We start from the raw sequence: 12,983 nt of genomic DNA, 5'->3' as shown, positions 1-12,983 counted from the left end.
GTGATACTTCAGGAGGGTTTTCCTGTTTTGCCCTGGTTACATAAAATAATAAATGCATTTTTTGTTCCTAATGGCAGTTATCACTAGAGCTTAGACAACTACAGTTCAAGCATATCATCATGAACTACTACTTATTATGCCTCTTGAATCTAACTTGGGATTGCTGTAATAGTCTCTTCCATGTCATCATCCAACCAGCAGTCCACCTAACATTAGTTCAGACCATAACTGCCTAGTTGTTTATAAGAATGTCATAAAATCATAATTCTTACTGAAAGTTGTACTTAATGTATTACTTTCTCATGATCTACTTAAAAAATTAAATCAGTCTGCCAAGATTTGGTAGTCCTAAAACCATTCCGGTTGCTTAGTAGTATTTTTTAAGCAGGCAACAAGTTGGAACATTGGACATGCCCTGGCATCGATATTAAGTCTAATTACCAAGGTCATATTTTTGTTTTAAATAAAAAATGAATACAACATTGCCCTGTCTTAATCATCAGAGAATTTTCTAGACTCCTAAGCTACAATCTTGACACTTTGAAAAATCACAAAAATATGCAGCACCCCCAATATTTCTGAATATCAATATACCTTCTAGACAACATTTAAACTTTTTTTTTAAAGATAGTATTTATTTATTTGACAGACATCGATCACAAGTAGGCAGAGAGGCAGGCAGAGAGAAAGGAGGAAGCAGGCTCCCTGCTGAGCAGAGAGCCAGATGTGGGGTTTAATCCCAGGACCCTGGGATCATGACCTGAGCTGAAGGTAGAGGCTTTAACCCACTGAGCCACACAGGTGCCCCTAGACAAAATTTATTTAAAAAGAAAAGTTCAACCTTAAGTATTTAATGAAAAAGGATTTTAAGATACTTGAGTTAATAACACAAGATCCAGTGAATTCAAATTAGAATCAAGTAACATTTACCTCACTTAAAAATGAAGGTTTATTCTTAGTTATTTAAGAGATTTTAAGTCTGTATATTATTTAGATTTTTTCTTCTATTTGTTAAATATTAAAGACAGCCTTTTGGCTGTTATTATATCTTAGTAGATTCATCAGATTAATCAAATAGTGACTAATAGGGAAGAGATGAAAACTAGAGTCAAGCCTGTGTTATTCAAAAATACTCAGCTGCTGGGTACCAGAGGGGAGGGGGTGGGGGATAGGTGAAATACGCGATGGGAATGATGGAGTGCACTTGTGATGAGCACCAGGTGAAGCACAGAATTACTGAATCACTATATTGTACACCTGAAACTAAGATAACACTGTATATTAACTATACTGGAATCTATAAAGATGAAAAAAATATACAGTCAAAATTTAAATTACTCAGTTATAAATAATTTCATAATTAAAACATTATATCGAGCATATTTCTACTCTTAATAACCTGAAAAATATGCATAAGTAAATAGAAAACAGTTTATATCACTAGCTAGTTCCATAAAAGAATATGGTTAAAAATTTCAGACATAGTCATAACAGGTCAATTCACATTTTAATGATGAACTTAAAATTATTTTTATCCTTACTTATCTCTTTTTGTGACCAACTCCCATCTATATGAAGGATCACTCATGCCTGGTCTTTAATTAGGAACAATGTTCAAGTAAGACAGTTATGCCAGAAGTACACGACAATATGGAGAAATGTAAACACCCTGAAAACTGAAGAAATCTGAGCTATACAGAGCAGGTACTAAAAAGCACACTAGGACCCTGGGCACTGGCAAGGCTACCACCGTGAAGGTCTAAAATTTCCTAAAATATAGGCAACACATAAGAGAGAGGGAGGTCAGCACAGGTAGAAAGTTCTTCCCAAACTCCGGCTCCAGACCCCAAAGCACTTTAAGTAAAAGATTACTTAACAACTCCTTGATAAAAGAGATTTCTTCCAAATGAATTTTATACTCAAAGATGTCAGAAGACCTAGGACAGCTAGCATGCACAGGCTGCCGTGTACAGTAACAGGCACTCCAATTTCCCATTCTGCTCCTCCTACAGAAAGCATGGCCTCTCTGCTCTGCTCCATGGATGATAACCACAGTGCACATGTAGATCATAAGATCAAGCATGGATTCCTAGGCATAATTTTGAAGCAAAACATGAAAGAAATAATTTTTATCTCTTTATCAATATTCTCTATTTGAAGAGTCACTGCCATTATACATGCCTTTAATTAATTAAACAGGATCTCTAGTTCTTTGAACACAGTTGCTAAATACAATATCCAAGCCTTCTCAAAGACAGTTTATAATAATTCATTCTTCAGTTGTATGGGTTAGATATTCCTATTTCTTGTGTGTCTCACAATTTTTTATTGAAAACAATATTTTAGATAAAAACTGCAACGACTCTGGATTTTGACCTTACCAGGGTTTTGTTTTTGATTATTCGTTTAGTATCCTGCCTGGACTAATGCCTGAAGTCTGTTTCCCTTGCCCTGTATGTCTCTTGTTCCTTTTCTTTTTTAAAAAAATGATTGTTTCTACTTTTAAGCTTGTACTCTTAGGGGCTGCCCCTGGGTTAGCATAGGTTGGTGACTAGCAACTGATTGGTCAGAAAGGCTTGTTCCATCTTTTGCCAATGGATCTATGTGTGACTTGGAATATAGATTCAAAGTTTATCCAGTTTGCAAGCCTGCGGATATTACTTTCTGCCTTCACAAGGCCTCACATTCAGCCATGGACTAGTGGCTCCCTAAGGGCCTCTCCAGTTTCTCCTGGACTTATTTACACCCTTACACATAAACATAATGTTCCAGACTACTAGAGTAAGTACAACTTTGTCAAGACCAACTCTGGTTACCTGGTCCCTGGATCTTTATCTGTACCAACAAGTAGTTAGATCTCAGCCTTCCTTACTGCTTGCCAGTGGGATCATCGTTGTTTCTATTAATCTCCGTGCACATGGGATTTCCCATGCTCTGCTCCATAGAGCCCGTCTCCTCTGGCAGCCACACTGCAGCTCTCTCAGCAGGACTGCCCCAAGAAGCTGGGAACCAGGAGTTCTGGGCAAAGTGCCCCAGATTCCTACTGCCCTTACTGATGTTCGGTAGATTTTCTTGATAAGTGCTTCTTAATTTGTTATATGCCTTTCAATTTTTAGAGTCTTAAAATTATTGTTTCTGACACTTCTGTCTAGTTGTTGCTTTGGGGAAGAGGATTTGTTGAGCTCCTCACTCAGCCATTCCAGGGGTCCATGCAGACTTCCTTCCTCAGGACCTCTGTGTTAATTTGTGTCTGCAGAGGGGTGATATTAAGCCAAGACCCCAAATCACCTCTTGTTGTCTGCAGATGGAAGCCTTAAGGCAAGCCAATGGGTGATGACTTCGAGTGCACGTTCTCTCATCTTTGAGATGGAAAGTAGAATGAGAGTGATTCCTTGGCTGAATATTTAATATGTTTTAGGGATAAAACTAAAATAATATCGTGATCATTTCAATAGTTTCTGGAGCTAATATAAAATATATTCTTATAAAAGAGGTCTTGAAGTTCTGACCACTCGGTTCTATCAGTCTAAATGTATATATAAGGGGCGCCTGGGTGGCTCAGTGGGTTAAGGCTCTGCCTTCGGCTCAGGTCATGATCCCAGGGTCCTGGGATCGAGTCCCACATCGGGTTCTCGGCTCAGTGGGGAACCTGCTTCCTCTTCTCTCTCTCTGTCTGCCTCTCTGCCTACTTGTGATCTCTCTCTCTGTCAAATAAATAAATAAAAAATCTTAAAAAAATGTGTATATAAGATAACTGGCAAGGAATATAATGAATCTCAAAAAAATGTGTAAGCAGAACTTTTTTGATACTCTGCTTAACTCTTACCTGAGGGGTACCAAAACAGTCTCAGGTAATCAAAAGCTTAGCCAGTAATATTGCTTGGTGAACTGGAAAAAGAACCAATACTGAGGTTTACAGCAAACTTTAAATACAGACCAGTGCTTTTCAAAATGTGGTCCTTACACTAGCTGCATTAGGAGCATCCATGATATTTCTTAAAATGCAGCTTTCTAGGTCTCAGCCCTCTGTGTAAAGATTTAGAATCTAAGGGAGTAGAAAGGAGAACTCTATATTTTTAATGCAACCCAGGTAATTATTATTCATACGAAAGTATGAAAATCAGTCACTTTCCTTTACCAACCCTATCCATTCTTACCCAAATTAGAATCAATTATATAGATTAAGAACTAAAATTGAGAGGCTAATCCATATAGTAGCAATCTGGAGACTAGAGCTTTAAGTAAATAATAGTAATAATAAAAGGTAAAAAGTCTTCTCCCTTGAGGTGTGAACTTTCTTGGATCTCCTTTTTCCTGTTTGGATTGTTTCTTCATACTCGCCTGTAATATGCTACTCCCTTGATGGGAGGCCCAGGTTGCCTGTTGGTTGGGAAGCATTAGCTTTGGGAAAGGAGTTCACATTTATACTCTGTGTAAGGGGCAAGAGAAGTCCTTACATGTTCACAGAATATCTAGCCTAACTTATCAGGGTAAAGATCAGAAACTTCAGTCCAAAACTCAAGTTAGCAATAAGACATATTCCATTATCTGGAGCTTTTTTTTCCCTTATACTTGTTTTTCAGGAAACTCAGAAGGTGGAAGCCATGTGGTAATCTGTGGTATAACACCAAAGGATGCAGAGAACCTTCAGTTACTTAAACTCACAATTTACACTCAGCTTTTAATATCACATTCTGTGGCAACTGACACAGAGCTTTTAAAAATCTTCATGACATTTGCTAGCAAAATCTTGCAAAAATTTTGTTATTACTAACATTTCTGAAATGTTAGGCTAGAAGAACAGTTTTTCTTGTGTTATTAAAAACAAGCTCACTCATGGTCCAAAATTATGGCAACTGTTGTTTGAATGAGAATAAATATACCTGAAAATAAGCTCTGGATATGTGGGTTTGCAGGACAGTCAGATACCCTAAAAATCTTAAGTAAAATGGACAGTATCACCCTTAATTGACTATATTTGTTTTCACTGAAAAGTTGCAGTAATGAAATCATTAAAGTATTTTAATAGGATTTTATATAGTTAAAAATAAAACTTACTAATAATTATCAATTTGAGTCTAAATTTCCCACAAATCCAGGCAGATTAAAAAGGTTATATTTATGCCAACTGTGAGAAAGATCTCAATACACTGCATTAATCCAGCTCATACCTATACTCTGGGTCACTGTCATAGGCAGAGTCTCTGTATAAAAGACCTCTTTTCAGTTCCAGTTCATCTTCTTTCTCTGGATCTCTCTCATCCTGAAAAGTTTATAAAGATTTCCATTAATTCATTTTATAATTAAAATGATGCCTCTGTTTCTTTGGGAAATGTTCTCCCTCTTCCCCATTATAAGGAATGAATTAAATGCTTGGATTTCTTAGGAAAGAGAAAAAGAGTAGGTGAGAATTCATGATTCATGATTCTGCTCAATAAAATATAGTTTTTTTATATTTTGCTAATAAGGCTTATCAAAGACTAGATACCTGGTAGATGTTTTCCTGCATCAATAAATGAACAAGAATTGATACTGTGTCAAGATATGTAGTAAGATATATAGTAATATCTTACACATTGTTATGTGACTCCTGAAAGATTGTTCCTGCACTCTGAGGAATAAGTACCTGGAAAACTTATGCAAATGTAAGCATTCAAACATGTACCTATTATTCATAAGCCAAAACGCAACAATAAGCCACAAGAAGCAAAAATGAAGGGCAAGGTAGTTGGTATCAAAATCCATAGCTATAGAATTCTAAAGAAATAGATTGTAAACTATATCATCCACTGCAACTATGTTCTTATGTATGGTAATTCCATATAATTTAGTATCAAATATCTTTCACGACAATTAGCCAATATCCTTGTTGTCCCTTAGTCAGATAGGAACAGACATAAAGACAACTGGATAACAAGCCAGTAAGCACAAATCAATTGTTATAAAGATTAGTATTAATAAGGGAGTCATTTACTTTATGTGAGAAATCAGCTGAATAAAGATAATGAAGAAAAATGTTTCTAAAAAATTTGCTGATGGTATGAAATTTGGAAGAGAGCATTCAATTAAAAAAATGGAAGCAATGGAGTCAATTATCATATGGTTTAATTTACTTGTGGAGCATAAGAAATAACACAGAGGACATTAGGAGAAGGAGAGGAGAAGGGAGTTGGGGGAAATCGGAGGGGGAGACAAAGCATGAGAGACTGTGGACTCTGAGAAACAAACTGAGGGTTTGGGAGGGGAGAGAGGTAGGGGGTTGGGTGAGCCTGGTGGTGGGTATTAAGGACGGCACGTATTGATTGCATGGAGCCCTGGGTGTTGTGCATAAATGATGTATCTTGGAACACTGAAAAAATAAAATTTAAAAAATGGAAGCAATAAAATCTAGAGCAAGTTTAAAAAAAAATCACAGAAAATGTGAATATATATCTAGAATTGTTATAGCTTCTAGGTGAATGAACCCTTTATAATTATGTAATAACTCCATTTATTTCTATTAATGCTTTTTTCCCCTTAACTTTTTTGATTTATAGTTACTGTAACTAAATAGCTCTCTTAGTGTTTGGATGGCATAAATTTGCCCTTCTATTTTCCATTTTTCCTTATCATTAGGTTTTAGATCTTCTTCTTAAGTATCATATAGCTGGATGTTGGTTATTTTTGTACAGTCTGATGAATCAGTGAAGTAGAGCATTAACATTACAGACAATGTAATTGTCTGTAATGAGTGCAAAAGACACTACAAAATAAAGTATAAGAAATTTTTAAAAATGTAATATGTTTTCAATCTTCAGAAACAGATTATGCTACAAGAAGGAATGAATGAAAGAGATGAAAATAATATTTAATTTTTAATCCTTTCCTTGGAAAAAGCCATTCATTTCTAGATTATATAAGTGGTATTATACATAAGCATAAATCAATATTCCTTGTTTAATTTTGTCAATACAGTTGAAAAAAATAATTTTTGACCAAGAGAAATAAAAAATGTTGACTAAATTTTAAAGTTTATGTATAAAAAAATACAGAAGTACTTTAAAAAAATCTGAACTTTAAGTATTCATTAAATAAAACCCTATTTTGAGTTGGGTACTTACTATCCTATGAGATAAAAAAATGACTAAGATATGGTTCCTGTGGAACCCGTGGAACAAAGCTGTTTATTCTGTGAAGCTCTACAGGTAATAAGGAGCAAGGGCAGAATTATAAGGAGAGCAAAGGAAAAAATAGGGAAGAACATTCTAATTAATGGAGCATTCTAAAATCAGAATGATGGTCTTTAGAGGAAGTAAGATCATAATTCCTGAAATTATTCTTGCAGAGTGTTGATACACATCTAGTTCAAGAAGTTCATGGAAGGGAATTCTGCCCCAGGAAACACAAAGGACCAGGTGATCTTCATGGTTATTCCCTTCAAATTTTAAGACTATATTTTGTGACATTTAATATATTTTCAATACAAATACATCTATCTTGTAAGAGTCCTGGTATAGTCTTTCTTTTAAAGGTCAAATTATATAAAAGTAAAGAGGTAAAAAAAATCACACTTTATTATAAGGTATTAACTATCAGTAGAGCAAGCATCTGAAGAGATATATCATTCTCATTAGTGCCAGGAAATACATCCCTAGGGCAAGGAGAAATGATTCCAGTATTATTCCTTGTCAACATTCCCATTTTCCAACATACAAATACAGAAAAAACGGATGACACCAATATTTGCTGAGTTCCTGTAAGGTATCTAGGACTATGTTAGGTTCTCTTTACATGTGTATCATTTAAGCCTTTCATAACCTTATGAAAAAGGAGGTAGTGAAATCCAAAAAATTAAATAACTTGGCCAAAGTCATACATTATTAAGTGGCAGAACTGAAATTTAAACTTAGATTTAACTTGATTTACATTATGCTGCCTTCTAGAATGCAAATGAAATAAAAATCTCCATCCCAAGCCATTAGATTACTCTCCTATATGAAAATTAGGCTCAAACTTTCAGCTGTATCTATTTTTCAGCCAGTATCTACTTGTTTTTTTGTGAGGGTGTTCCAAAATAATATAGCTCAGAAGAAACTTTCTTAGGATTTCCATGAAGAAACATTTTTCTTCCAGCAAAAGACATTAATAAAGTAAACATTATTAAAAGAAGCTGTGGGCTCTCCTTCCCTAAAATGGCACTAAATTAAATGTTCTTTTAAGATTCCTCTTATCAATGATCACTATGCCTTATACATGTGATTGACATCTTACTTAGACTACCCCTGCTATCTACTCATGCTTGCAAACTGAAAAATTTAGGGACAAAGGTGGTTAGTCTAAAACATAACTAGAACTAAAAGGCAGCAAGCAATCTCACTAATTATATAGTGTTTAAATAAAATATACACCTGTCATTCTCAAAGAAATGAAATTCTCATACATAGTTAAAACACCTGTAAGGTATATTTTATTACTATCAAATTCAATACATTATTTATAGTGAATTGTGTACAAGGACAGGAATTCAAATAGTTCTAATATGCATTATCACCCTGGACAAATCAGTTAGCCTTAATGGCTTTAATTTCCTAATTCATAACATAGAGAAAACTTAGGTAGAACTGCTTAAAGACAAAGGGATAAGAAGTTGAAGGGCTAACTTTGAATTGATTTGAACTGAATTTATTTATTTATTTGAGAGAGAGAGTGTGAGCAGGGAAGGAGAGGAAGAGAGAATCTGAAGCAGACTCCGCACTGAGTATGGAGCCTCTGTGGGCTCTATCTCATGACAGTGAGATCATGACCTGAGCTGAAACCAAGAGTTTGACATGTAACCAACTGAGCCACCCAGGCACCCCAAGGTTTTTCTAATTCTATAACCTGGTTTATAATTGTAATAAAGAATAACAAAGTCTGAAGGGAAGACCAATTAAAGAACACTTAAATGGGAACTTTGACAAATTGCTAGAGGGGGGCTGTGAAAAGGTACGTATGATGGTTAATTATGTATGTCAACTTGGTTCAGCCATGCAGCCTAGATGTTGGTGGGACATTATTCTGGACATTTCCATGAGGTTTTTATGGATGAGATTAACATTTACATGAATGGACTTTGACTTTCATAATGTGGGCGGGCCTCATCCAGTCAGTTGAAAGCCTTAAGGGACCAAAGGCTGACCTCCCATAAGGAAGAAGGAATGCTGCCAGTAGACTGCTTTTGGATTTGAACTACAACTCTTCCCTGAGTATCCAGCCTACCTCACCAGATTTTGGTCTCACCAACATTCCACAATTGCATGAGCCAATTCCTTAAAATTTCCCTCTCTTCATATATGTGTTTATGTATATAAACACACACACATATACACATACACATGTTCTTTTGCTTCTGTTTCCTTGGAGAATCCTGACTCACACAATATGAGAATGAAAAACTCCTACAATATATTAGTTGGAGACTTCAGTACTTTACTTCCAACAATGGATAGAACAATCAAGGCAGAAGATCAACAAGGAAATGGAAGACTTGAACTATACTATGAATCAACTAGATCTACCATCTACAGAACACTCTAGACTAGCAGAATATACATTATTCTCAAGTATATACAACAAATTCTTCAGCAGAGGGGCTCCTGGGTGGCTCAGTGGGTTAAAGCCTCTGCCTTCGGCTCAGGTCATGATCCCAGGGCTCTGGGATTGAGCCCCGCAACAGGCTCTCTGCTCAGCGGGGAGCCTGCATCTCCCTCTCCCCGTGCCTGCCTCTCTGCCTACTTGTGATCTTTGTCTGTCAAATAAACAAATAAAATCTTAAAAAAAAAATTCTTCAGCAGAGACCATACACTAAACCATAAAATGAGTTTCAATAAATTTAAAAGGACTGAAATAATACAAAGTATGTTATCTGGCTACAGTGAAACAAAATTAGTAAATTCTTTATTGAAAATTCTCCTACAAAGATGGGCTTATTTAAAACATTTAAGAAATAAATAATCTTACACAAACTCTTCAGAGGATGATTGGGAGTGTTTTCCAAATCATTTTTTATAATTTAAATTTAATTAACCAAAATATAGTACATCATTATTTTCAGATGTAGAGTTCAATAATTAATCAGTTGTGTATAATGCTCAGTGCTCAAATCATTTTTTAAAGACTTATTTATCTATTTGTGAGAGAGAGTATGAGCAAGCAAATGGCAGGAAGGGCAGCAGTCTTCAAGTAGACTCCTTGCAAGAGGGGAGCTGGACGCGGGGCTTCACCTCATGACCCAAGAGAGCATGACTTGAGCGGAAACCAAGAGTGGGATGGTTAACTGAGCCATCCATACCCCACTCCCTAATCATTTTTATGAGGCCAGCCAAAACTTAAGGAAGACATTACAAGAAAGGAAACTTAGAGACCCATCACTATCACTAACTAAGATGTAAAAATCCTAGGTAAAATATTACCAAATCAAAACCAGTAGTGTGTGTGTGTGTGTGTGTATGTGTGTGTGTGTGTGTGTGTATAAATAAATTATGATCAAGAGTTTTGTTCCAAGCATGCAGGCATGGGTTAAAATTTGAATAATCAAATAAGCAATTTACCACATTAAAACAAAGAGAAAAAGCATTTAATCATTCCGATGTCAAAAAATTCACATATTTATAATGAAAATTTAAAAAAAACTCAATGAAAAAAAACAGAATAGAAGGAATGTCTGTAATCTGGCAAAGAAACCCTACAAAAAATGTATAGCACACATCATACTTAATGTTGAATTATAAAAAGCTTTCCTCTTTGGATGGCAAACCAGACAGGATATCCTCTTTCACAACATCTATTTGATATTGCTTTGGAAACCCTACACAGTGCAATAAGGCAAGAAAAAGAAATAAAAGGCATAAAGACTAGACAGGGAGAAATAAATCTGTCATTCTTTACAGACTATATTATACATATAAACATGAAAGAAGTACCATATATTAACATTAATATGTGACTGTAAAGTCACTGGATACAAGGTCATTACACAAAAATCTATTACAGTCATTATACCAAAACCAAAAAGAAGATACAACTTCAAAATATACAACTGATAGTAGCATTAAAATATCCAACATCTAAGAATAAGTCTACTGAAAGAAATGCAACTATGATAACTATGATATAATTGGGAGAAATTAAATCTCTAAATTAATTTTAAAAGACATCATATTCATGGATTGGAAGACTCAATATTGGTAAGATGTCAGTTCTCCCCTAGTTAAAGCACAGATTCAATGTAAGCTCAGTCAAAATCATAGCATGACAGTATTCATTGTTTTTGTACCACACCCAGTGCTCCATGCAGTCCGTGCCCGCTGAAAATAAAAAATAAAAAAATAAAAAATAAAAAAATAAAAATAAAAATAAATGATTAAAAAATTAAAAAAAATCATAGCATGTTTTTTTAAACAGACAAGCTGATTTTGGAATGCAGATGGAAATTCAAAGAACAAAGAATAGCCATATCACTTGCAAGCAAGAACAAACCTGAAGAACTGTAGCCATTGGATGTCAAGAGTTATTATAAACCTACAGCAAATGAAAAAGTATGATGTTACTACAAAATGAGAGAAGCCAATGAAACAGAAGAAAATCCAGAAAGACACTCATATATATACAGTCCCAATGGAACAGAAAAGAACCCAGGACTATTTCCATGTAAACAGAGAAAGGGAAAAAATGGCCACCTGAAAAAAGATGATGGATCATAAACATAGGGGAAAAAAATAAACCTTCATACAAGTCTCACATTATACATACAAATCAAATCCACATACACTGCAGATCTAATGTGAAAGGCAACATGATAAAAGATTTTTTTAATGGGAGAATATCTTCAGAATCATGGTTAGCTGAAGTTGTCCTATATGGATATAAAGAAAGGACTAACCAAAACACTAACCAAAAGGAGAGGAAAATTGGGCTACATTAAGAACTTTTATTCATAAATGGTGTCTTATTAAGAAAACAAACATGCATGCAACAGATTTGAATATATTCATAATATAAAACATATCCATCAGAAAATGTCCAGGAGTTAAAATAAAATAAAAGACCTTAAGAGGCATATATATGGTACACAAGGAACAAGTCTAACATTGCTTTTTGAGAAGAATTGCGAAGGCCAAACTGTATAAAAACAAGAGAAAATCACAGCTAAGTGTACAAAATTAAAGTGCTGAAAAGAAATAATGATGAAAAAATTTTAAAAACTGTCAGAGAAGGGAATTCTAGGAAGATGTTAGTGACAGTGTGTGGTAGGCAGAATAAGGGTACCCAAAGATGTCCATGCCCTAATTCTCAGAACCAATGAACATGTTACCTGACAGAGCAGTAGGGAATTTTGCAGATTTGACTAAGGTTAAGGATCTTGAAAAGGGAGGATTACCTTGGATTATCTATCTAGGCCCAATTTAATCAAATGAGTTCTTAAAAGCAGAAACAGTCTTTCATGGCTGTGATCAGACAGAGGGAGATGTGATTAAGAATTAGGGTCAAGGGGCACCTAGGTGGTTTAGTTGGTTGAGTATCCAATTCTTGGTTTCAGCTTAGGTCATGATCTTATGGATCATGAAATCATACCCCATATAGGGCTCCTCGCTCAGAGAGGAGTCTCCTTGAAGGTTCTTTCCCTCTGTCCCCCACCAATGTGTACTCACTCTCTCTTTCTCTCAAAAATAATCTTTTTTTTTTTTTTTTTTTTGAAAAAGAATAAGGGTCAAGGAGATGCAGTGTTGCTGGCTTTGCAATTGGAGGAAAGTGGCTATGTGCCAAGGAATGTGGGTGGTCACTAGGAGCTGGAAAAGGCAAAGGAATTGATCCTTCCCTGGTAACTCTATGAAGAAAACATCTCTGCTGACACATTGATTTTAGCCCAACGAGATCCATGCCAAGTCTACAGAAATGTAAGAGAATCAATTTGATCTACTAAACTTGTGGTAATTTGTTGTGGTGGCAATAAAAAACAAATAGTA

At 35.2% G+C, this 12,983-nt stretch overlaps 1 protein-coding gene across 4 annotated transcripts in view; it reads right to left on the bottom strand.

Annotated features, from left to right (window-relative positions):
• SPATA6 (spermatogenesis associated 6) overlaps window positions 1-12,983 on the bottom strand; it is a 133,551-nt gene that overhangs the window by 7,885 nt on the left and 112,683 nt on the right. For 3 of the 4 annotated variants that reach the window (XM_032846647.1, XM_032846648.1, XM_032846650.1), the window contains one exon: window positions 5,172-5,263. In XM_032846647.1, coding sequence (XP_032702538.1) covers window positions 5,172-5,263 — 92 coding nt within the window. Of the gene's footprint in view, window positions 1-4,348; window positions 4,430-5,171; window positions 5,264-12,983 lie in introns of those variants that run through there. The other variant, XM_032846649.1, reaches the window with a different exon arrangement.

The sequence above is a fragment of the Lontra canadensis genome, unplaced genomic scaffold (genome assembly GCF_010015895.1).
Source record: "Lontra canadensis isolate GAN:19392208 unplaced genomic scaffold, GSC_riverotter_1.0 scaffold179, whole genome shotgun sequence".
Classification (NCBI taxonomy): domain Eukaryota; kingdom Metazoa; phylum Chordata; class Mammalia; order Carnivora; family Mustelidae; genus Lontra; species Lontra canadensis.
The sequence above is the reverse complement of the archived record's forward strand: the minus strand, read 5'-3'. Positions and strand labels throughout refer to the sequence as shown.